This window comes from Embiotoca jacksoni, unplaced genomic scaffold (assembly GCF_022577435.1).
Source record: "Embiotoca jacksoni isolate LCO1_2020_lvr unplaced genomic scaffold, fEmbJac1.0.p SCAF_22, whole genome shotgun sequence".
Lineage (NCBI taxonomy): Eukaryota > Metazoa > Chordata > Actinopteri > Embiotocidae > Embiotoca > Embiotoca jacksoni.
In genome coordinates, this window is record NW_027185363.1 from 469,010 (window position 1) to 495,502 (window position 26,493).

Consider the following 26,493-nt stretch of genomic DNA (forward strand, 5'->3'; position numbering starts at 1 on the left):
AAGCACGTTTTTGATTAACTTTATATGTTGCTTGAATAGTGGTTGTCCAACCTTATGTATGTTTTTTTTTTATTTTTTTTTATGCTGATTTATGTGTATGTCTGACAATAGATATTTTTTTGTCTCAAGTCTGGTTTACAAAAGAGATCTGGATTTCTATGTGTCAACCACAACAACAGCAAACATGTCCTTGTACTGACAGACCCAACTGTGTCAGGATTAATCTTTGAGAAGCTGCGCTTAAACATAATGCAGCTCTGATTCATTCAATGCTGAGCATGTGAACAGTGCATGATCAGGGATGAGACGTCATGACGTCACGCGCCAGGCAGACCAATAGCAGCGTCAGTTTCCAGCCTATGGGTGTGCAGTAAATACTATGCGCCCTGCCTCCTGTCGTCTAGCTGCAGCGATGAAAGCAGAGGAGACAATCAAGTCAAACCCGTGGATGTGCCATACAACCGATTATTAGACCTGATTTATTCTACTGCCAGCAGTCAGCTTGGTGAGCTCGTAGCTCTTAGTGGAAGATACAGGATATCTGTCAGACGGGAACCTGTGCGAGCTGAGAGGGGGGTGGGGGGGAGAGAGGTTTGTCGGCCCACTGCAGTCTGAATCACCGGAGATTCGCCCGGCCCCATCGCTGGTTATTCATCGACGCCGTCTTGTCTGTCGAGGTGCGGATCCTCTTGGAGGCAGAAAGCAACGGGAAGGTACGGGAACCGAGCCCGTGTTCGACCCTCTGCCGCAGCCCGAGGCGAGCTGCTGGGCAGAGCATGCTAAATAATGAGCCAAAGGGACACACTGGATCACTTGTTCGCAGGAGGGTAAGTCAGAAAACGGATTTCATGCATAAATTGGATTTGTTTTTAAATGTACAGTTCCAATTTGGAATATGACGAGGTATTTAACGAACTGAGTGAACGGGGGTAGTTTTTCTACGAGGCGCGTACAAACCCTGGCAGCTGCGTGCACGTCTGTCACGCCACGGTCAAAACAGCTGGTTCAAACTCAACTTCCGGAAAACCCTCAACAAATGTGACTATTGGTAATGGAAATATGAACATAAAAGTGACAGAGATTACTGTTGAAATTAAATGTCACGTCAGAGATATCACTGAGTGTTTCAACGCAGAATGTTTTGTCGCTTTATTCCGCCAAACGCTACTATTTCTATTCAAGTGTACACCTTTATTTTGATGGTACATGGAATTAGTTTCCGGGCTTGATGCTGCTCTCTCTCGATGACTTGACGGTGTGATTAACGAGGTGAATAAAAAGCAAATTCGATGCCATAAATCTAATGGTTATTTATTGATGGAAATTCAAATGAATGACGGTTGAGATGAAAACTTGTGTAACTTATAGGCATGTTTAGAGGTTTCCACACCTTTTTTTTTTAATGTCAGCTATCCACAGATACAGATAAGTATTGCCCTAAAGACATCCATCTGACAATATTAATTCCCCAAATCATCTAAAGACTTTTTCTGTGTTGCTCAGTGGTCCTAACTAAAGGTGGAGGGTGGTTTTTGGGAGGAAAATACTGGTAAAAATAGCTACTTTAGCAAAAACTTGCCATGCACAAAAGGTGAGCAATGCTTCTCTTTCACAATTCTACAGACAGGCCATCAAAGCAAATGTAAATATAAACATAGCACTTCATCTGTCTTGAATACATCCGATTGTTTTCCGTTTCTCTGTCGCCCTTTCTTTCACACCTGCACCATTGACATTCTTATGTTAATCATGTTGTCAGGAATGTTAAATTTTGAGGACTACACAAGACACATTGCTATCTTGAAAAGGCAGACTCTACTTTTCTTTTTCCAAAAATTAAAGCTACAGGCCTCAGCATTGCGCTGCCTTTCTCACAGCCACACACACACATGCAGCAGTAGAGCATAGCCCAGAAAGTAGGCCAAGGGTCACCACTGCTTGTGAGCATAAATGTGGGTCGGTCTTCTGAAAGGTAAATATAGCTGGTGCTACTCCGCAGCGATTGCAGCAAGAGGAATTCAGAGCCAGGATGTCAGCATACACTGTATGGCTGAAGCCAGTCTGCACTGCTCCCGACCTATAGAGCTTTTCCAGCTTTGTGGTGGTTTGATCGCGAAGCTTTGTCTGTCCAAGTCACATTGTGGAGAGCAGAGGGGGATCAACTGGTACGCATGTGTGGCACTGGCACAAAGCATTGTTTTGAGATGACATCTGGTAGCTTTTATCAAAATAAAGTCCTAATTTATACCGTGTCAGTGAGATAGGTAATGCAATAATATTTAGTAAGATTGGTGCAATATGCTTTTAGATAATGTGGGTCAAAATGATTTTAAATTAGATTTGCTTAAGCACTTTGTCTGTATGAGTTTAACAAGTGGGACAATCAACAGTCTTAATTTTCATGACACCTCATTCTTGCCTTCTCAGGTGGCAAACCTCAGCAGCGTATTAGAGTTACACAGAGCCGTGGCCAGTTTTCTCTGAACTGCATGATGAAACCAGCTGTTAGTCTCAGTATCTTGCATATCACAGTATCAGGTGAATGTGTGAGGATGTAAAGTAAATAACCGATTGTGTCACCATTTGTCAGTATTAGAGTCTGGTTTTAAAAGCAGATTTGAATGTGACTTGCGAAACAGAGATGTGACTTGGCCCGTGTAAATATAACGTGTTTTTTTTTAAAGTATGTTCACAAGCATACTTAGATCTGTCACTTCACTCTTGTAGTCACGGTACAAAACGTTTCCTGAACGAGCTTGACTCCTCTTTGTTACCATTCCCTGTGTTTCTGCAACCTTTCCCTTCAACACCTTCACCTTTCTCTTCCTAGATGTGGTGGTACAGTGGGCGCGATTTTGACATGTCCCCTGGAAGTGGTGAAGACCAGACTGCAGTCCTCCTCCATCACCCTGTACATCTCTGAAGTCCAGCTCAGCACTGTCAACGGAGCAAGTGTTGCCCGCGTTGCTCCGCCAGGGCCTCTGCACTGTCTCAAGTAAGGAGCATGATGTCAAGTGCAACTGGACTAAATATTGGGGGGGTCTTTCAAAAGGGAAAATTTGTTTTGATTAACTACAAGTCAAACTGATTCAGAGCTAATGTTGAGACTTTTACGTAACAAATGTATAGAGTGTCTACCAATATTGACATATGAATATTGGGGGGGGGGGCAGCACACCGCTGCAAACTGGAAATATTGTTTGCATAAATGTGTAACCTCCCTCAAGGAGTTGGTTTTGAGGTTGTTGTATTTTTTTACTGCTGGTGAATATTTTTAGGGAACAATTATTTTTAGTTTTTAGCGAGCAGCTGAATCAGACTTCTGAAAAATACAACAGATAAACATTTCTGCTTGAAGTATTTTGTTATTACTGGCATCCACAGACAAAGTAAATGATTTCCACCTCATTTTGATCTCATGACTGTTAGGATGTTCTTGGCTATTTCTCAAAATAACTACCGGGAACGCAATGTTATGAATATACAATAACTTGTTCCTTTTTTTAGGTCATTTATATGTAATTCCTCTTAACAGACACAGTGAAACGTTGCCAGCAAGATAAAGTGAGAAGTGAGAGTTCAGTGGAATTCAACGCTGCTTACGGGTTTATTTGGAACGACTGAAAGCTTGTGTGTTTGGATATTTGTAACTGAAGTTGATCACTAGGGGATTAACAGCATTCAAGTAAATGTTCACCGTAGCTCAGCCTCGTGGCTCCACTCAGCCAACCTATTTCCATTACTGTCACCGAACAAGGCACACAGTATTGTATAATGCACAGGCTGCGGTTTGTGGAATTTTCCACTGCAAAATGCATGTATTCAGTATCTTGCAAATTACAAATCTTTGACAAATCTGTCCTATTTATATATAAATAGTTTTTTAACATGAAATCCAGATTTGGCAGAACATGTATGAAAACTGCAAACCTTGCAGTTTCACAATACAACAGAAAACCCTAATTGTTAGAGTGGTTACGTGGAATGAGTTTCTTATACTGTGATGGCAAAAGAACATTTTATCAAAATTGATTGGTGTCTGCCGCTTGTCTCAATAAGTGAGGATGCTTTCTTTGTCAGTTTGTTATCAGGGCTTTGCTTAGTAACACTTGACTAATGCCATGTTTCCAGAGATAGCTGCTCATCTGGGCATAGTTTTGGGCTCAACATTGGTGTTGTGACAACAAAAATCAACTCCTTGTGTTGTCCTTGAGATAAAGAGCCATGAGCAGACATGAAACACCACAATTACACAATACAGAGTGGAGCAGGGCAGAAGAGGGAAGAGCAGCACGGCAAAGGAAAGGGAAAGGGAAAAAAACCCACACAAGTCAAAGTGGGTCAACATGCAGTGAGGTTCAGGCAGAGATCCATTTTCGAGCAGAGTATTGTACGCCAACAAATGATTTAAGTTCTGTGAGTACTAAGAACACCTTCACTCCAAGGTCTGTATGCTATCCAAGTTTAGACACAAACTCTGTTTTTTGAGGACACACCACTGACTGAATCGTTTTTTAATTTAGGCATCTAGCTATAAACAGAGCCGGGCAAAATCTCACTGCCAGCGCAGAAAAGCACCAACCACAAATCCACAAACAGAAGAAAATATTGCTGTAACTTCAAGAACAAACAGAGCTATGTCTTATTTTTAAATAGAAAGAGAAAGCCACTATCATAAGAATTTAATCAACCCTAAAGGACCAATTTACTATCTGTCCCAGAGGATTGTTTACTTATTTTTTGGTTTTCCAGGGTGATTTCATGCCTTTCTTTGAATGTACTTTGTTTCACGGTGATTGAGGATAAACTATTAACCATTCTCATCCCGAATCAGGTCACTGGGTTAGCTTGGACACGCATGACAAATCTTTGAACTCAACAACACCAAAACTGAACACAGGAGCTGGCATGATAAGACCGCTATAAACAGCATCACAGCAAAGACACCTGTTATTCCATTTATTTATTTTGAGTGCTCCAGTATGTTGATACTGACCCCATGTATAATGTCAGGCTGTTGGAAGTATAACTATGATATTCTATGGGCTATGAAATGTCTGTGGTTTTTCTGGTTCTATGATATGGTCTGTGGTTCAATGGTCCATCAGCTTACAGCTCCTTCATTGGATATAAATTTAGCTTCAAAAACAGATGTTGTACTAAAAGAAAGTTGTCTCTGCTGTATGCTCTCTGTAACTTTGTTTCTATTTCCCACGGTAACGGATGAGTGATCATACAGCATGTGAAGGTTTTCTTTTTTTTTTTTTTCTTCTTTTTTTACATGATGGTGAGACAAAGAACCAGTTGTGTGTCTGAACTCACACTTCAGAATGGATCCAGCTCATGTGATTGTATTTTCCAAACTATGAAATAGTAGGAAAATGATTGGCGTTCTTTCCGAAACTTAGATGAGACACTACTGTGAAGTCTACATGGTAAATACGAAGTTAGTGTCAGTTTTAATTTGACCCAGACTGGTTGTTTCCTCGTGTTTCGAGACACTGTGTGAAGCTAAACTTATATACTACTGATGCTAGCTTCATATTTAGTGTACAGACATAAGGATGGTGTCAATCATCTTAAAAAACATTCCAGTATTTTTGTTGGATCATTTTTGAATACATTTAATTAAGCAAAAGTCTACTGAGTCTATTTAGTTTTAAGTAGAAGTGAATTCCTAACATGAGCAGAGGATACGACTTATTCGCCAGTTATTAACATATTAGTTTGCCCGAAAAGTATTGTAATATTTCTCTTTTTTATGGTGGAATAACATATATAAAGTAAAATGTTTAATTGAATTTCTGCTCTATTTGCAGGTTAATTATAGAGAAAGAAGGACCCCGCTCACTCTTCAGAGGACTGGGTCCCAACCTCGTAGGTGTGGCACCTTCCAGGTATGTACAGTGTTAGATAGATCGATAGATAGACAGACAGACAGACAGACAGACAGACAGACAGACAGATAGATAGATGCATGCAAATCATGCATACATACATGCATCATACATACATGCATCATACATACATACATACATACATACATACATACATACTGTATTAATCCCACAAGGGGAATTTGTTTTGCTACAGCAGCATTATAAATACAGGTAAAGCAATACAAATAACAGAGTAAAAAATATTAAATATAAAAATGCACAATATAGTTAGTCAGTCCCACAAGGGGAATTTTTTTTTCCGCTACAGCAGCATTATAGGTACAGGAAAGCAATAAAACAACAGTAAAATATTAAATATAAAAATCTAAAATATATAAATCTATTATTTACTAAATTTTGGGTGTGGTGTTTTGCTTGGCATTTCCTGCTTACTTTAACCTGCCTTAAGTCTTGCACATTCTAACCAACACAGACGTGTCGGGAACCACAATCTGCCAGACTAAGTCAGCAAAAATCAATGTTATCAGCAGTAGCTCGAGCTGATATCAGAGTGTAAAGGTATCTCTGCCATTTACATCACATGTGACATCAAACCTGGTGACACATTTTTGTAGAAGAATGCCTTTGTCGTGAGATCCTCAGCTTTATTACAAGCTTCTTGTGCACTCACAACTTCTGTTGGCAGAAATCGTAGTAGACAACAAATCCAGAAATTAATGTCAATAACAGCAGTGCAATGAAAATCTGTGCTTCCAAGTCCGAGCGGAAATGAGCAGGTTCCCTGATGCTTAGCTCATCTGGTTGGTTAGGATTGTGTAACAGCTTGGACTCAGTCAATCAAAACTGGAATGAAAAAGCAGCAGCAGCAGGCGGCGGCCAGCTGTGGCAGTTTCATCATGTGACAGTTGTTATTTTTACAAATGGGGGTTTATATTGAAGCGGCGGTGTTTGTGCCTAATCCCCTTCCCTGACCTGTCGAGTCCTTCCTAGCGACTGCTGTATCACATGAGCATGATCATCTTCCTCCTGTTGGTTTGTTGTGGTCTCTATCTCTGATCCATAATTTCCAATATCTTTTCTCCTGTTGTTAGCTCTTCCATCATATTTATAATTTTTAAACTGAGAATAGTCCTTTGGGTCCTCTGTCTTTGCTGCACTGCTCTGTCTGGCTCTCTGACGGGCAAAAAGGCCTCTGTGTGTGTGTGTGTGTGTGTGTGTGTGTGTGTGTGTGTGTGTGTGTGTGTGTGTGTGTGTGTGTGTGTGTGTGTGTGTGTGTGTGTGTGTGTGTGTGTGTGTGTGTGTGTGTGTGTGTGTGTGTGTGTGTGTGTGTGTGTGTGTGTGTGAGTGAGCCTTGTGGTCAAGTTCTATAGCTGTTGAAATGGCCGGTAATGACAGCAACAAACTGTGCAATCTGAGGATATTGTTACATAATGTGTGACCCTTGCTGCTATATACGGGCTTTCCTGCTGACCTTCGTGCAGAGCCATAATGTTTTTCATCACTCCCTGCTCTGACATTATAGACAGTATCACAGATTGGATCATAAATTCTCCGAAGCTGTAATGACACAATTATTCAAATTCATTTATTTATTTATTTATATTTCCTATAGTGTTTGAAAAAATACAATTGGGCTGCAAATATCAATTATTTTCATGATCTGTTAATCCGTTTAATTATTTTTTAAATAATCAATTAGCTGTTTGGTCTTTGAAATGACTTGAAAAATGTCGCCCACTGTTCTCCACAGCCCAAGGTGTTGCCTAAAATGTCTTGTTTTAGTCTGATTAACAGACCACAATCAAAAGATATTCCAGTTATTATCATGGTGGAGGACCAGCAGAAAATATTCATGTTTAAGAAGGTGTAATGAGAGAATTTTAGCAATTTTTTTAATTTCAAAAATGGCTCAAAAGGATTGACTAATCAACCAATAATTACTGCTCTAAAAAAAAAAAAAAAAAAAAATTTAATTAGAATTTTTATTCAGAGTTTGATTTAAATCAATGATTTATTTAATATCTGTAGATAAATTATATTAAATACAATTTCAAAAACATTTAAAGGGTATGACATTTGTCATTTCCATATAGTTTGCAAGCGTAGTACGATATGAAGAACACACACATATAGATTTGTACATAGGATGAGGCAGTAAAAACTTGAATGACATTTCAGTATTTTAAGAGATTTGAAAAAAAAAAAAAAAAAGACTTTAAGTTACTGATCAACGTGTGCCTGCACTGTCACTTATAGACCAGCAGAAGATTCCAGTTTTGAATGTCTAAGATGTAACATTCAAGGCTTTGATGTGAAATAATTGGATGAAATACCAGATTTATTTATCTGTAGAGGGAAGTCTGGGCAGCGGGGAGTTATTCCTCCCCGTTATAATCAGAAAACAGCCCCATGATGCTGCAAAGCTAAAAAAAAAAATAATTAAAAAAAAAACATCTTGATGAACATTCATGATGTTAATGAGAGTCCACTGGGCATGCTGCTGGCGCTCATTAGCAGCACACAGAATACATGTGCAGACAGCTCGCACCACCAACATCACTCGTTACGTGCACGCACTCAGCCACTCGCATCATTCGCACCATGATAATACATAGTGCGTACATACTCTGTGATTCGGAATGAGGGCAGGAAGCAGAGGTCACAGGGTTTAATTCCACTCAGCAGAAATGTTGACTAAATCCTATGATTTTATTTAGTGAAGAGCAGCTAGAATCATGGGATATAAATCTGCTACTAAAGCCTGCCATTAATTAATTTTTTTTTATATTCACCAGTTAAACATATAATTTCTCTGCCCTCGTGGTTCCAGTTAGTTGTCTTTTATTCTGCATTTAATCCCTCATTGTTGAATGCATCATTAATTTGTTTTATTCTTTTTATAATAACCGTTGGCTAATTCTGTGTTTTTCAATTCCTTGGTAACCTCTATTTTTCCTCTGTTACGGTGCTATTTTCCACAGGGCGATCTACTTTGCGGCCTATTCAACAGCCAAGGAGAAGCTGAATGCGGTGCTGGAGCCAGACTCGACCCAGGTGCACATGGTGTCTGCTGGGATGGCAGGTAATGAAGGCTCCTTCTCTCCCGACCTCCTGTCTGTCTGTCTGTCCGTCTTTCTGTCTTTCTGTCTTTCTGTTTGTTTTAGCTACCTGTTTGTCTGTCTGTCTGTCTGTCTGTCTGTCTGTCAGTCAGTCTGCCTGGGCAGTGTATATCACTGATGGGTTTTATATATATATATATAAAAAAAAAAGAAAACATGTTAAAAAAAAATATTCAGTTTGACTTCATCAGACAACTTTTTTTTTGTTGTCTTTTCATCATTTTTTTTTCTTCACAATTTGAAGTTTCCTAGACACCCCCCACCCTTTTTACCCCAGACTTGAAGCATGCTAATGCTAACTAATAATGTCTGTTATAAGTAGGCATTACCTAGCTGTTTCATGTATAGAAATATTAAATATAAAAACTATTATTGGTTTATCAGAAAGCACAATTTAAGACTCTCAGGATCAAACCTACCCTGATTGTGGTGACAACAGCCTCCCTTTGTTTACATGTATTCAGGTTGTAAATACGCAGCACTTTCTACAATTTTATTATTTTAAAGGTGAAATCTCCAACTTGTATGTAATTATTCTGTATTTTACATAGTTTTTATCCGCTGTTTTCTTAAGATTTATTTTATTTTTGATAACACAGTTTCTCCATGGTGGCCTTGACAGCCCACATAAAGTTGAGGAGACGAATCATCATATCTGCAGTGTTGGACTCGCATGTACCAAAAGAGACACAACACCCCAGTGATTTCAGGCTATAATGTTCCACTTCTGGCATTAATACCATGACTGTGCTGTATACATTTTTAGCTGTTATACAAAAGAAGAAAAGCTCCTGGTCCTCAAAGTTTAGGTTGTGCTTTCCTCTTCTCCTAGTTGTCCCCAATGTCCTCCATTATTATTATTTTCTGCCCTCTTGTCCTCTTTTTTTTTTTTTTTTTTTTTATTCTTTCATTTTGAGGCCTCTCCAAAGGACACTGTAAAATGGTTTAACATCCCAGTTGTTACTTAAACAGTGTGGTCTGGGCCCCCTTCTTTGCTCTGTGTGTATAGAGAAGAGAACACGGCCTCCAAAGGTCAACCGGGGCCCCTGGCACTCGGGCGGACACGTCAGGTAGCACCCCATTTCTTTACACTGGTATAATGAAAACCATGGTGATTTTTATGAATATTAAAAAGTTCATAATGGTTATTCATTTGTAATGATATTTCCATTGCTTACGGCAACGTGTTTGCTGCTGGTATGTAGTTTTAGGCTCTCACCATAAGGTTTTGTTTTTGCTTAGACTTCACACAAACACCTCCCCCCCCCCTTCCCTTTAGCTTGTTCAATCAACGTAGTAAAGGTAAAGTAATGACACACTTGTGTGGATTTTTCTGTTGTCAGCATATAAGAAATGCTAACCTTGTCACTGCCACAGAAGGCTGCACTCGGTGCGTTTCATTTTGTCTGTTGTCATCATTCATCAACACCATTAGTACTTCAGTCACCTGTTTTCAGGGGGAGTGCTGCTGTTTCCACACAATTTCTCGAAAAGAGTTTGCCATGACAGTTTAACCCCATAAGCACTGGTTAAAACCCACTTAAAAAACACAAATTCGTATTTGAATGTGGACAACATGCAGTGATGACATAGACATGTAATTAATACAATCGAGCAAATCAAATTAGGGCTGTCACTGTAATGACATTTTATTTGACAATAATTCTCATACAAATAATTATGATCAAGAGTTTTGATTGTCTTCTCTTCATTTTATGCCACTATCATAGTATAAGCCGAATCATAGTTTACAACTTACGAACAAGAAAAGTAATTTATTGGCACTGGACATTGGAACCTATAAATGGCACCTTTAAATAACGCCTTTGACCGCAACGTTTTTGCTGCATATCTGACAAATCAATAGTTTGCAACTATGTTAAAGTCAAACGATGCTTGTCGAATATTTGTAGGTAGCACTCATATGCTGTTAAACCATAGCAGAAAAAGGACACTCAATGAGATGTCTTTAAAAGAGCGCCGGTCAATATGAAAAATATGTCGAATATGACATTTCACCTGTTTTTATTCAGACCGTTGGCAATGTTTCTAATGATTATGCACAATAACTACCATTGTCTCAAATAATTACAATCTGACGATATAATGATTGTGACGGGCCAAAACATAACACAGCATGTATGGACAAAAGTTTTCAGTCACTGAGCTTGGAGTTGTTTATTTATGTTTCACTGATGTCTTCATCAGCCTAACAGTTGGATTACATTTATCTCATCACCTTGATAGAAAAACAGGCAGGATATTTAACACAACCTGAGGTCATGTGACACAAGCGCTGGAAATCTAATGTTGTACGGTGAGACTTGTGCAATTGCACTATACAAATGTTGAACACGGTTACAAGACAGATAAACTTATTGTCTCTGACTTTCTTGTGCACACATTAACCACAGTCTCCTAAAGCTTATCAATATTGAGCAGCAACACAGTTAAGGATTTATGGAGTTTATACCAGAGACTAGACTGGGCGTGCAATGGTCAGTGCTACAACTACAGAGACTGAGCAGCAAAATTTTATCCTGATGCCGGATAATTGCTTTCAGGTTTATAAACTACTTTTGTGGAGTCACTGCCTCTTACGGCCTCCTGCTGTGAATTGTGGGCTTCTTTGCACTCGGAGAAGGGAGGCCTTGTCCCCCTACCTCACTTTGACTTATTTTCCTTTTCAGCAGTTAATCTAAAGAAAGTTTCTTGTCTGTGAATGTAGGTCAAACCCCTCTGGAGAAATTGGACATGGATTATGTGCCGTTTGAAAGATCATAATTCATAACATGCTGCAGCGTGTCCTTATGCAGATAGTGCTCTTCACAAAGGGTTCAGCTCAAAAACATGTACGGTATCTGAATGAGCTGCGTCTGTACCTAAATGAGCTAGAAGGCAAACCAGAAAGCTTTACCTCCCTTTTCGGTTATATTTGTTTATTTGTGCCAAGTCGTAGATTTTGTTTTTTTTGCAGTTTTACTACATATAAAGACATAAATTTGAAAATTACACCAGCTAAGCTCACACCAATCTATGTTGAGCTATTTATACACAATATACTCATTCTTTAAGAGGAAATGTGCAAGTTTGACTCCATATCATTATTATTGTTAACGGTAACCTTTAACAGACTTTTGTGATAATATGGTATTTTACTTTGACAAAAATAAATTTTGATTATGAAAATAAACTTTAAATAAAAACCTAATGCAATTTTAAATAAATGTATTATGCATTACATTTATAAATAATTCCTATATAAACAATCCTCAGTTGTAGTTTGATTGATTATGAATAGTGAGTTGTTTATTTTCTCTCTAACCATGAATATTTTGTAACGGTAAGATAATGTAAAAGCTATTTTTCCTTTTCTGTGACTTTGAAGAGGAATTGTCTAATAACAATTTTTTTGTTATTTAGTGTTGCTCATTGTTTGACCTTCACCATCATCTCACTTCATTCTCATGTCATCACAAAGTCATAAAACGGTCTTCACTCCTTTTATTCCAATTGTCCACCGCTTAGTCTCGTTACACCCAACGGCAAGGTTAGCATTTCCGCCTGCCTCTTTGTATTCTCAAATTTATGACAGTAAGCTTCTGATCTCGTTCTGTCTCTAATATGTAGATCATAAAAAAATAATGGCACAACTTTTATTTCCTGCCTTTGTATGTGTTCTTGTGTTTTATCTCGCTCTCGTGAGATAGAGCTGGAGTTTTGGATTGGGTTGGCTTCTGGTCAGTCATCATTTTCTTTATTCCAGTTGATAAAGTGGGAATAAAGTGGAAGTAAAAAAAAAAAAGTAAAATAAGTTAATTAAACATATAAGAGTAAATTAGACGGGGGGGGGGGGGAATCATAGTTTGGGGAAAGATGGGGGTTGTATCAGTCCTTCACCTCCCATCTCTTCTCCATCTACTTGGTCAGAAAAAGGGTTGGGGTGGGCAGCTGGTGGGGTTTTGGGGTGGATGTGACTGCTGCTTGTGTGTGACTGTGGTACAGAAAAGCCTGTGTCTATTTTAGGGCTTTACTGTAAAGCTTTCACCCCTGCGTGATTGGGTGGGAGGCCCCCGCCATCTGAGCCCCCCATATCTGCAGGCTACTAGCTGCAGCGGGGAGGAGCTGGAGGAGCTTTGCCCCTCCCTCGTGAGTACACGCCATAGACGCTACTTCATTCTACTTCCCTCTTTTTTCTTCTTCCTCCTCTTTTTGTTCTGCTCTTCTTCTCTTCAACAGACCTGTGTAATCATTTCTTCTTCACGCAGTTGCCTTAACATAGTTCTCTCTGTTGCATTGATACACTAGATGTGACTACGGCCTCCTGATAGTCTCGGCCCGGTGTTAGCCGTTTTCTGCAAATGACCACGTTTTATTACTGACGATGCATCATTTTATCACCAACCTTTTTAAGACATTTCGTGTCATTTCTTAATGATACAAAGTGCACATTAATTAGCCTTTACACCACGCACAGCAAGCTATACATCACTGTGAATTGTTTCTACTTCACAAAACCACAATGGAAAAAAAGTATCATCTGTAAATTACTCAAACAAGCACACACACTCGATTGTAAACGTTCTTAATGCTTTTTTTTAATGGACCTAATAATAACAAACCTGTATTTCAAATAAAGCTGACATTAAGTTTGGCTGTGATGACAAACGGATAATGCAACAAGCTTTCACACCTCTATCAGGAAGTGAGGGCTGCACTAAAACTTGGTCAGAGACTTTCCACTTTAATAATTGAAGACTCTCTTAAGACACCATCTGGTTTGTCTGTGCCGTAGGAGTTGTCTGCAGCCAAAGTCTAAACAGTTAACCACTGGTTCATTAAGTGCGTAGAAGAAACATAAAGACTAATAAGTGAGCATCCATGTCGCTTAGATTAACAATCACAGAATATTTAAAGCAATGTTAAAACTAAGACTTAAAGTTGTCGTGCTGTGACTTGAATTTGTGTAGAAGCAGATTTGCTGTTGAAAATGGCTGACGGCTATGTGTGTATTTCAAAGCCTATATAAAGTGTAATGATATTTGAAAAGCTAGATTACTCTTTTAGACGAGTTTAAGACATTAGAAGCAAAATAGCTCTCATTAGCATTTAAAAGAAATTAAGCAGACTGCAGTAAAACGATCAACTGCGCTCGAAGGACTAAAATGAAATTTCTGCTTGGCCTCATTTCCCAGTGTTTGCATGGAGATATTTTTCAAGATGATAAATAAAAATAGGACATATTTAAAGTACTCGTAGCTTAAAGCTGCTGCCTTCATGCTCTGTTCTTAGTTAAGATACTTCATGAGGAGAGCTGTTTGGTTTACATGCACCCGAGTAGCATTTCACATGAGGAGGATCAATATGTGAATAGCTTGTGGAGGAGCATGTTGTCTTTTTCTGTAACTCAATGAATGATTCCTTAAATTTAGATTAAACTGATAGATATTGTATGAATTGATCAATATCTGTAAGAATAGTAAACACTTAAGCCAGTTGATCCTGTTTCGTGAAGTGCTTTCTCGCTGTCCTTGTATAGTATAGAATATTTAGTATTGTTAGTTTTATTGTGTTCTTCAAAGTGTCTCTGCGTCTGTCTGAACCTCTGACCTCCTCTGAATTTCCTAGGGTTCACCGCCATCACAGCCACCAACCCCATCTGGCTGATCAAGACCCGTTTGCAGCTGGACGCCAGGTGAGGAACCTCAAACCATATTCTGGAAAGTCCAGAAGCTACCGTGAAATGTGTTGTCTTTTTGTTTTTACTGTAAGAATAATGAGAATTAAATCATTTTGTTACTGGACTTCAACTGAAAGCCTCTCTCTCGTATCACAGGAACCGGGGCGAGCGGCGTATGAATGCGTTCGAGTGCGTGCGGCGGGTGTACCAGATGGACGGCCTACGGGGTTTCTACAGAGGCATGTCAGCCTCATACGCTGGCATCTCTGAGACTGTTGTCCATTTTGTCATCTATGAAAGTATGAAGCGGAAGCTGCTGGAGTCCAAGGCCCACGCCAGCATGGACGAAGAGGACGAGTCCGTCAAAGACGCCTCAGACTTTGTGGGCATGATGCTCGCAGCAGCCACCTCCAAAACCTGTGCCACCTCCATCGCCTATCCTCATGGTAAACTTCTGTCTCACTCACCTTTATTTACTCTGGTCAAAGAATAAGGCTCACAATATTTTATGTGTTTTTTTTGTTGTTTTTTTTTACGGCCAACAAATCCAGTTAAAAGAACAAAACCAACAATCTATCACAACTTTTCTGTCTCTCACTACTTCCCCCGCCTGTCTGCGGATCTCTAAAGTCAGTGATTCCCTGTAAAGAAGCAAACCCTAACAGTTGTCGGATATACCCTGGTAAAAAAGAGGCTAAATAATCTGTTGCAACAGCTGGACACTGTTTTTTAACAGACATTACGTAAGCAGGTGAGACAGCTATTTTTACTGGGAACTATTTTCAGCCGTGGATTACTACACACTGGTAGGTTTTTACTCAGGGACTGAGACACAACATATATCATAGAGCCAGTGCTGACCCGGGGATAATTTCCACGTTTTTAATAGCTGCAGAACAACAAAGGAGTTGTATGCACAGTAGAGAAATGTTTATCAGACTTTATGTACTCAAACAGTACGTAAACAATAGCTTAATAAATTCATTGCTGGTTTTGGTCTTTTATGCTATTGGAGAATATTGTCTTATTATTTAAATGTTTCTAGATAATGTCATAAGGACGTACTGTATACCTTGATATATAATTAAAATACTGACAAATATAGACAACAAGTCAACAACACTGAAGTCTAAAAATGTTTGGTATTATTTTTGGCTGGACTTCAACACAAGGGCCGGCAGTCACATAAACACGACTGTCTGTTATTGAGTGAGTGACTAAGATGTCAAAGTTTCTCTATCAATCGACCAAATGCTGTGACTGTTTGTTTGAAATGAAAAGTTTACTCGGAGGCAATAGCAAAAGGAGAGAAGAGCACGCATCCCTGTTCCCCGCAACTTCCTTCAGCCCGAGCCGCTCCGCGATCTTATTCTCACGTTTGAGCCCCTCTTCACCACTACAGTCCGGAATAGATACCACATTACTGCTGCTGCTTCTCCCAGCCTAATGAATTAAAAAGCCCTGGCTTCACATTAAAAGCCCTGTAGTGCTTTATATAAAGTCCAGACATATGCAAGGTTCTGACCTCATCTTGTTACAACAATAACCAGCCAAACCAATTTTCAGGATGTTTTACAGTGATGAGGACCAACCCTAAAAAGGAAGAGTACCCAGTTTTTCAGCTGTATGTGAACTGGATAAACCAGAATGCAGGGCAGCATTACAATATTTAGCCTTTTTAGTAAGGCAGTGACTCACCACCTGTGACTGGAAAATATCATGGTCCGCTTGAACTTTCAATCATTCTCTGCCTACATGTGCAGCCCACAGCTGATTTCAAAAGTTCAAGTACTCCCTGTTTGGATTGTCTAAAGTCATGGTGGGAGGTAGACAATTTGCGGTCAGTGGTGTATTTAACAATTTTCTTTCTCTACTCCCAAATTGCAGAGGTGATACGCACACGACTACGAGAGGAAGGTAGCAAGTACCGCTCCTTCTTTCAAACTCTGCTAACGGTACCCAAGGAGGAAGGATACCGGGCGCTGTACCGCGGCTTAACCACCCACCTCGTCAGACAGATTCCCAACACTGCCATCATGATGTGCACCTATGAGGTGGTGGTCTACCTGCTCGGCCGTTAGCCCACCACGAATGTCTCCGTTCTGCTTGAAAGGGGAGTCAGTTAGCAAATGACTGAGAAGGATGCCCTTGGAACAGTGGGTATGAAATGTCAAAATGAAGACCAAAGGAAGCCTGAAGATACGCTGGTGGACCAGAAAAAGATCAAATAAAAAAAGATGAGGAAAATAGAATATGATATCATATCGTCACCATCCACCTGCAGTTCCCATTGTCAGATAGCTGGAACAAATAGAGGGCGCCTTACTTCACAGAAGAGGTAATGTGGTTAAGGAGAGGAGAGAGGAGGCACTGGTAGGAAAGACACAAACAGTTTAGCACCTGTTAAAGCTCTGAAAGATACAATTTTATTCAACTTCAGTGGCCTTAACAGAAAGGGGTTAGTTTGCATCCAAAACAACTTTTTTTTCACTCGTATTGTAGGAGGGAAATGCTTGGAGGTGATTAAACTTAACAGGATAAATGAAAACTAAATGTCAGTCCGTTTCAATGAATCCAAGAATCTCTACTCCGCACTATCTATCTGTACTAGCCCGCTCTCGCTTCAGTGCTATGAGACTGCTGTACGGTTATTTCACTAGCAGTTGAGGAATGCTCACCTAAGGTAGACTGTCAGAAGGACAGAGATGTCTAAGTTCCCACCCATCTTTGCACCACAGAAAGTGTGGCTTCAAGCATTCTCCTCTGAACTCTGAAGCTCTTACACAATGGTGGCCTTGGTGACGGTAACGTGAGCACATTAGACGTTAAAAAGCTCATTTCCGATCAGTATTTTATCCCTCTCTGGCTCAGTACCTGGTGGTGACGTGGTTTGGCTGAAGTTGGCCTTCAGTGTTGACAGTTTGTCTTTATTAAAGCTGAAATAAAATGGTTTTCAGTGCTAGCTTCTGCCTCCAGTCGCTGCTCAGGACGTAACAAAATCTTGTATGAAAACATGAGTCCAGCGTGTCCTTTTTTGAGATGTGAAGTGTGCGACTGTCCAAAAAGGTACCAGGTATCTTTTATTAGAGCGACGCTACTTGAATATAATGTGACGGTTAGGGGAAATTTTCGGAGTGGGAGAATACTAATGAGGTTTTATCACCCCACAGCCTGTTTGTGTGCAAGTATGTCTGTATATGTGTTTGTACAACCGGCTGGATGATCTGTTTTAGTGAATATGTGTGTGTGTTTGTGTGTCTGCAGTCATGTGTGCCTGCATGTATAATGAATATCTACTCCAGACTTCCCTCCACTAACTATTAATCTTGCAACACACTGCGGTTTGGAGTGTGGAAAAGCTCCCGCGAGACGCTGGGAGCTTTCATTCCCACTCTCATGTCAGTCCTTCCTTCCAGTGGCTTCCAACTGACCTGATAACATGCACTTTTTGTGGCCTTTTAGGGCTTGTGCTTTGCATTTTATTGTGTGGACAGTTCAAACCTGTACATTGTAAAAGAAAAAAAAGTATTACTGTATATCAAAATGGTATTTTGCGCAACTGTTCTTATAGCAGATATATTGTACAGTTTAGAGTTTTCAGTAGTTGTGAAGGTTGTCCAGATGTTTGTATATAATATAGATACAGTATATGCATATCAGTTGCTGTTCTTCTTCCTTAGGTCCATTCATAACCATGCCGTAGTTTGCATTTGTAAATCACTGTTTTCATTGTTGTGCAATTGAACCTGGTTTTGACATGGAACGCTGACCTGAATATTGATGTCGCTTGACGGATGTTTCTCGTGTTTGTATGTTGCTATAAGCTGTCACACAAACGTGTGCTTAGATGAGCTCTAACAAATGCTGCAAAACAAATGCAGAAATGGAGGCATTCGAGCTGGAGCATTGGTCAGTCGTTTTACAGCGTTCTTAAAAAGTGTTTCGGTTCGCAAAGTTTGGATGTTTCCGTCATATAGGAGGTTTACATGGTTCCTTACTTTCTTTGAGCAACCTGTTCTGAATATTACAATAGAGGTGTTTTAATGTGAGAGTTCAAGAACTGGAATCATCTTTCTACGATACAGTGCAGAATATACAAAGCTACTTTAAATGGTTAAAAATGTGCTAAAAAAATGTGAGCTTTTCAGAAAAAGTTAACCTGTTACTGAAGAGGCTTATTGGCAAGGGAGCGTAACTGTACCCTTTAAATCAGTTCAAGCTCACATTGCACACATAAAAAACAATCTTCTTTGAAAATTTGGCACACGCATGTTCACATTGTTTCTAAGCACCTCATTAAATTTCCCTTGAATACTTCTGTTCATTATCAAAACGTTCTCAATGTGACATTTAAGAAATGTGTTGAGCCTCCACATTCTTTCTATCCTAGCTGCTGTGATTTTAGTGCACTCATGCTCCTTATAAAGATTATACACGCACAGTTTCCATGTTAAAGAAAGTATAATGTTCCTGCACAATTAGAAAATCAAATGCTTTAATGCATGATGTTCTTGAACGCTCTCAGTTTCCCCCTATGTTGCAGTATCATTTCAGAGGCAAACTGAGGGGTTGTAACTGGTAATAACTATTGATTTTCAGTCTCCATTGACATGTCACTAATCCTACCCTTTGCTGTTGGTAAAAAATAAATAAAAAATCTGACATCCATTGTTTGTAAAACAGAGCTCTATAATACTTGAGGTTACACTACCAAAATGTGACATGAACAGACAACTGGACAAACGGTGCAAACATTTCACTTAATCTTTTACCTCTCATTTCAGTGTCTGTGTGCAATTGAGTGTCTTTACCCTGTACGCTTGGACAGGATGCAACCTCAAGCAAGGTTCAGTGAAACCCAGAAGATTGTTGTTTTTTTTTTGCCAGCTCAGTCATTAATGTGCTGTTTTGTTTGTTTTTAAACACAAAAGTAAATAAACAACATTTGCAACTAAAATGATATCCACTTTTTTATTATTTACTTGTTTATAAGCATGGTTGCTGCAGAAATATTTGAAGTTTGTAGCCCCTTGAGTTGAAAACAAAAATCCAATAAACTGTATTTACCTATTAGCTCCACCAGGAGGAGCCAGATTACTTCTGATAAAACTGACCAGCGCAGAAATTCTATTTACTAAATTCCCTTATTTCGGTTTTCAAGTCAAAATGAAAATATAATTGCAATCCATTTAAGGTCGGTGTTGCACGTATTGTCGTGATCATTTTCATGCTCAATTATTAAAGAATCGATTTCTGTTTAGTTCTCTGTAATGCTCGTGTAACACCGTACACGGATATGATCAATATACCTGGGTAGATGGGTATTAGGATAATCCATCATCACACAAGTAGTGGCTGGAAGCAGTGATTTATATTAAGAAAATTACCACAAGACATTAGTTTGTATTGATCCTGCCGTGCAGCTGTTTTGACCTGTTCAGCAGCACTAAAGGTGCACGGCGCACATGACCCGTTACAACTTGATGCAAATCAATCAGCCCGGCTCTGTTTTACTCACACAAATAAGACAGATTTGTGGATATTGCAACTGAAAAATTCACAGATTCTTGAAGTTAAATATCTCAATTGACTTCCACTTAACAGCCCGCTGATTTGTTAGACTTAGTCGGAAACAATAATCTAAGATGCACTCAAGAACACAAGCGTGGGGATAATGATGCATTCAAGTACTGTCGGAATCCTGTAAGATTTTAATTGTAAAAAGTAGAAAAAGAGAGCGCATATTTAAGGCTACTTCTGTCAAAGATTATATTCATATTTAGAGAAAGTACCCCTCTGATGTTTTAGATCTAAAGGGTGGCCGAGCTAAGATAGCAGCAGAGCATACAACCCGAATCATACCTGCAAAAGAAAATATCCATGTGCTCACAACTGAATATTTGTAGTTAGATAATTTGGCAATTAGCTAAATTCTGAAATATCTTGAAGTGGCAGTATGGATGCACACTTACTGAAGGAATTTGAAGTGTCTTTTATAATAACTGTGGAAGCCGGAAGTTTCAGTGATAATGAATAACATAAAGTTGGAGTGTTGAAAAGTGAAACTTCAGAATTGGTTTATATGTAATAGATTACATTTCATGAAAAATAAACATGGAATAAAATCATAAAAACGCAAACAGATAGACACAGTTATAAAAATCCTGATGAAATTAAAACATCGGCATCTGTAGGCCTATATATCTTTTGCAAAGGTTTGCTGTTATCATTATCACTGTTATAGTGGTAATAGTAATGGTAGAAGTAATGGTGGCCCAATAGTAATGGTAACAGTAATAGTATTGCCAATATTTGTGTACCTTTCTAGGAATTGGCACTTCGGGACATAGTGGTCAAGCGTAGCTCGTGAACGCACCATCAGACGCAGAACCAATAGCCTGAGAGCAGACAGCTGCGTCTCAGCTGAGGCGGCCAATCAACGCTCGTTGTGCGGAGTAAATGGACACTGAGCATCGGCTCCCTGGATGTGTCGAGCTGCTGTTTACTGCAACAAAGAAACCGTCGCTACAATCGCTGTAACGTTTGTACCAGCGCCGGAATAACGCTGTTGTGAACAGCGGAGAAGAGGAGACGCCTCGGTTCTTCTAGTCTCGTGGAGAAATCCTCCTAAAGAAAGTGCCGTTTGGAGACGCGGTGAGTTTCTGTTCGGTGAGTGTTTCTCTGTTAACACCGGGTTTTAAGCACTTGCAGGAAGGCGAGCAGAATGTAGTATTTTTTTTCTTCAAAAAGTCTCTTCAGTCCACTTTGAATTGCATGAATACAAATTTTACACCCGACTTTTTTTTTTTTCTATGCTTATTTCTATGCTTTCTTTTAGTTTTGCGCCTCTTGCGAAAGCATAGCAGTCTGATAAAGTTTTCACAGCTTTCATCATCATCAGCAACGCTTAGTAAAACATTACCAGGATGTGCATGAACTCATGTGCTGGTGTGCGTCTGCATTTTGACATCACACTGATGTCGCCTCATCACAGAGTAATGGGATGGAGAGGTTGACTGACTGCGTCTCTGTACTGCTTGAGTCTTGTGTGTAGCAATATCGAATAATCATCAAAGCAGTTAGTGCCTTTTAAACTTACTATTATTTAAAAATCATTCATTTCTAAGAACTAAATCAGTTCACATCAGAACAGAAATGCCTCAAAAAGTGTACTTGTTTTTAGAGAGTTATCGCTTTTGGTTTATACAAATGTATTTTGGCAGAGTCACAACTCCTTTCCTGTCTGTACTCTACAACTGATCAGCTCTCTCTCTCTGTTCAGGCTAGTGGCTGCACCTTGACATTTACGGTGCTAAGATGTGTAGGGTTACAGCGACATGGAGGATGGAGAGTGCATGGTGAGAGCGGGGAGGGGAGGAGAGAGAGAAAAGGAGTAGGTAGAGATGCAGTGTGAGAGGAGAGGAGAGGAGAAGAGAGGGCTCTGGAAACTGGACAGAGTGGGAGGACACACGGGTAATATGAAAAAAGAAAAGTGTTGGTCTGCATCTTGATGGATGAGCTGTCAACATATGGGAGGGAGGTGGTCTGGAGGGGGAGAGACGGTGGGATAGAGAGATGGAGTAGGAGGAGGGGACGGTGCATTGTACCAGTGACAGAGGGTCATTTATCTGTCTGCTGGATCTGACCAGCCAGTCACTACGGGAGGTCAGGCTGTTCACCAGCGTCTCTCCTCAGCGCCGGGGTCTCTTTTGTTCCCTCACACCTTCCATTCATACTTCCCCACTTACCATCTCATCTGTTTCTGCTTCCACTACTCTTCCTGTGGTGCCCCAATGTCCCTTTTTTTTTTTTGTCTCCTGCCCTCCTAACCCTTCTTCTTTCTTGCCTCTCGAACTTATGGACAGTTTATCTATGTACGCTTAAACTGCTTTCAGCTTACACAAATGTCTGTTAAAGTCACAATCAGTGGCCAAATGAGGTTGCACTGTGGTTACTGATGAAAGCTCTTGCTTTGGCGGTATTACGAACTGAACAAGTTTGGTGTCCGTGGCGTCATTCCTGGGAAAAATCAGACATGCTGTCCATCCCCCGCAGCAGGGATGGGACATGATTTTCAAATCTACGAAATGCCGTTGATATACAACAAATCAATTGATATGTGTGACTATCGTTTTTTCTTATTTCCCGTTTTTACCAACAACTTGTTACTCCCGTCAGAAGGTGGCGGTAAAGCTGTCTGCCAACGACATATGGAGAAGAAGAACACGTTGCTACCAGGTAAAACTGTGTCGCAGAGAGATTAGATGTGATGGTGCGAACAGCAGAAACATGCAAAGATGACTTCAAAAAAGCAAATGAGGATGAGATGCAGTACAAACTCTGCTGGTAAAGCTTGCATACAATAGTACATTTTTAATCGGCTAGTCATTGTAACTTTAGCTGATTTTTACTATTTCACCTGACAGCTGAAATACTCTTCAGCACTTGAACATACAGACACTTCAGCTTTTTCTGGCGCTTCAACCGCCTTCAGCCTCAAACACATTAACTGACACAACATCTTATAATTGGCTGGACTTCCCTATAAATGCGAATGTCTGTCACTGACTGAGCGACCAACGCTACACCATTAGTCGGTCGTATGTCGTATGACTGACTGGTGAAGTCACCATTGTTTGGCTGAATGCCGTGACTTCCTGTTTCCCTTTCAATTCAAAAGCCCTCTAGCATTTCATACATGGTCCAGTCAAATATTAGGGTTTGTCCGAGTCTAATTATTATTTCACTGAATGGTTCAAATTCTCCAACTGACATGCCAGTGGCTGTTTATCTGCTGCATAAACTTCAGCTGAACTTTCAATTTTTTTTTTTATCGCGCACAGTTAGACTAATATTTCAACAGTTGTTTTTTTTTATCGCTTAAATAAATCCTACACATTTTTCTCTCTCCTCCATTGCTCATTCAGCTATCTCTCTCTCTCTCTCTCTCTCTCTCTCTCTCTCTCTCTCTCTCTCTCTCTCTCTCTCTCCTAATCTGTTTTCTTTCTGTCTTTATTTTCCCCTCCTTTTTAAAAAATCTCCCCTTTATCCATTGAGAGGGACTAATAAGCTGTTTTATTAGTCTGTGGGGAGAGAGGCAGATGGGATTCAGTTCGTAGGCCAGATAAGGATTTTTAACTCGACTGTGCCTTATCACACCCTGTCACTGCGCTTTAGACTGAACAGATACGGCCTGGCATTATGTATGGCGTGGTAAAAATCCCCAGATGGAGATAGTGGAAGTTCTGTCTAAATCATGTCGTGGTAATCCCTGTTCAGAGGGGTCCCCATGAGTTCAGATTACTAATTTAAATGCAGCGATGCAGAGATGGACGACTCTCTCAGGAAAAACACAAACGCAATCAGCCCAGGAGTTGACTTAATGTTATTGCGCATCAATTAATCAACATCTCGGTCACCTAATATAATTTTTAATCTGATTTTAGGTCCATTTTTATTTCCAGTTGTAGGACATATTGCTCATCTGCATTCTGCTCAGCGCTCAGTGTGTCACTGTGCTTATCATTCACCGACACATAAGGCTGTGCGGTGAGAAGACAGACAGCATTTTGCTGTCAGTATGAGCTGCTTTCCATCAGCCATCATTATTTTTAATTACTTTATTTCCCCGCCTCTCCCACTGTGTTTGTTGTGTACCACAGCAGAGGACCACATGAAGCAGACTCAAAGATGTCAACCTGTGAAGTCTCAAATTATACTAAATCAAGGTGAAAAAAATAGATCAGAGTACAGAAGACAGAGTATTTTGTTTCTAACGCTGAGAGTCATATTTTGGCAAGCATGAGCAAAGTGTCAAATTGGTGCTTTGACAGGTTTTGGACCTGGCTTTCTGTGTACAGCTACGTGCAGAAATGTGGGCACCTCTGTTAATGAATTATTTTGTTGTGTTTTTTTCTTTTTAAGTGAAATACAACTTCTGTAGCAAATAAAGCTTGAAAACATTTCAACTTTAAAGTGACAGTGGATTGACCTTTAAAGAAAGGGACATGTTTGATGTGTGCTAGCTGCAGGGGTTTCTAGTAATTTCCTATATTATTTGTTACTATATAAAATATAGGAAAACACTCAATGTAAACCTCAGTACATTTCATTAGTTATAATTTATTATTAGAAACTTAATGCCCCATCTATATTGAATTGTATGCTTGCATGTAGACAAATTTCGCATGCCCTGACAAAAAAATGACTGTTATCAACTTTGCATTGCCTGTTTTCTTCATAATTACCCATGAATTACATGCATATGAATCAACTGTCTATTGTGTTTAGTTCGAAGCTCTATCTTTCTATCTGTCTGTCATTTATATCTTTCTGTCATCGGACATTCATGTAAATTTATGCATTCTACACTGGCAGATGGGCTGGGAATAGATTTATATTCAGCAGCTTTGTGTGAAGTCAGTGATAGACTGCTGAGTTTACAGAAACGCTTACAGAGACACAAACATGGACATGGACTTCAACACCCCTGACGTCACCCAAGAAAAAGTGCACGCTCATGCGTTGCTGGACTCCAATGTCGATGACCTTAACTGCTGCCACCAGAAGCAAACAGGAAGACGACGAGCTCCTCCTGCCCTTGACAGGTGCTCAGTGTTTAGAAGCGGTGTACAACCAGTGTGCATGTGGGTTGTGTTTTGTGCCTGCTGATGGACTGGTGATTCACAGAGGCCATTACATTGACTGGTTAACTCAAGTAATAGGGTGCTTAACAGTAATGTGGGCAGATTTCCTTCTCGTGCCTGAGTGGCAGAGATGAATTCATTGCACGCACCTCTGCTGGTGTATCTCCTTGTGTTCTCGCGTGTTCATGACTTTATCGGGGGGGGGGGTTGATGCTCCTTGTCGTCCGGCGCGATACGCGTCAGTTTGTTGAGGAGACATTGCAGCAGTGAGTCGTTAATCAACCTCCTCCTCCCGGGGAATACAGGCCGGCAGTGGAGTTGGAGCCATGGGGAGACAACAGGGAGCATTAAATCATTAGTGTTGTTACAAACAGACCTTGGTTCAAGTTAATGTCCGCTCCTCATAAACCCTGTTATCTTAGCTCATTTCACTTCATTGCCCGTCTTCGTCTCACATCGTTTGGCTTCCCGTCGCTCACAATCATCTTTGTCTGACATCTTGCCTGATCTGATCGGAAGTTTGCTCTGTCCTTTTCTTGCTGGAGGGAGGGCCACATGGAGGAGAGAAAGCGGTGCACTCATTTGCATATAAATGACGGCCGTGCTCCTGCTTGTTTGTAATTTTAAGGTGATTTAGTGCCCGCGTGTGTGTTTGTTTGTTTGTGTGTGCACTGAAATGTTTCATTTCCCTGTTCTGTGTGTGTCAGCTCAGCATCATTATGTGTCAGAGCAGGGGACGATCGGCTCTGAATCAGCTGCCTCATGGTGCAGTCTGCCTGTGATTTCATGGCTTCTGTGACACTATCTGATGGCTTTTCCGGAAGGATAAAATCAATTGACTCATCCTGGAATGTGAAGCAGGCATGTGATCATTTTGACTAGAGTGTAAAAAACTTTCTATATTTGTGATTAAAATACACTGGAATGAAAACTTACAGGGGGCTCTTACGCAATTCTGCTAGGATTTTAGCTGATACTTTCTTTTACTAAAAGAGGAAACAAAAGAATTTCCTGTTAGAGACTTTCTTTAAAAGCCTGGAAGAGTTCTCACATGTCACCTCTCACAGTGTTTTTGTAACAGGAATCCTTACTGGTTTTTCCAACTATTCACTTAGAATCTAAGAATAGAGCAGACAGCACTATAAGGC

General features: G+C 40.0%; 2 protein-coding genes across 3 annotated transcripts in view; both read left to right on the forward strand.

The window, feature by feature from the left end:
* The first annotated feature begins 383 nt into the window (after positions 1 to 383).
* Positions 384 to 19,656, forward strand: LOC138202786 (solute carrier family 25 member 36-A-like). Its single transcript, XM_069157046.1, has 7 exons — positions 384 to 827; positions 2,831 to 2,995; positions 5,820 to 5,897; positions 8,882 to 8,982; positions 14,648 to 14,714; positions 14,856 to 15,145; positions 16,587 to 19,656. The coding sequence occupies exons 1-7, from the start codon at positions 787 to 789 to the stop codon at positions 16,778 to 16,780; spliced, it is 936 nt and encodes a 311-aa protein (XP_069013147.1). The 5' UTR covers positions 384 to 786; the 3' UTR covers positions 16,781 to 19,656.
* A 1,542-nt stretch (positions 19,657 to 21,198) lies between these two features.
* Positions 21,199 to 26,493, forward strand: part of LOC138202787 (SPRY domain-containing SOCS box protein 4-like) — a 70,708-nt gene continuing 65,413 nt past the window's right edge. Inside the window, exon 1 of one of the 2 annotated variants that reach the window (XM_069157049.1) lies at positions 21,199 to 21,368. The gene's annotated coding sequence lies outside the window, so the exon portion shown is untranslated. The remainder of the gene's footprint in view (positions 21,369 to 26,493) is intronic. The other variant, XM_069157050.1, reaches the window with a different exon arrangement.

Excerpts from the sequence above, each read along its gene's own strand:
- LOC138202786 (XM_069157046.1), top strand. The coding sequence starts at position 787 with ATGAGCCAAAGGGACACACTGGATCACTTGTTCGCAGGAGG. Across the intron at positions 2,996-5,819 it reads GGGCCTCTGCACTGTCTCAA|GTTAATTATAGAGAAAGAAG; the intron begins GTAAGGAGCATG and ends CTCTATTTGCAG. Across the intron at positions 5,898-8,881 it reads GTAGGTGTGGCACCTTCCAG|GGCGATCTACTTTGCGGCCT; the intron begins GTATGTACAGTG and ends TATTTTCCACAG.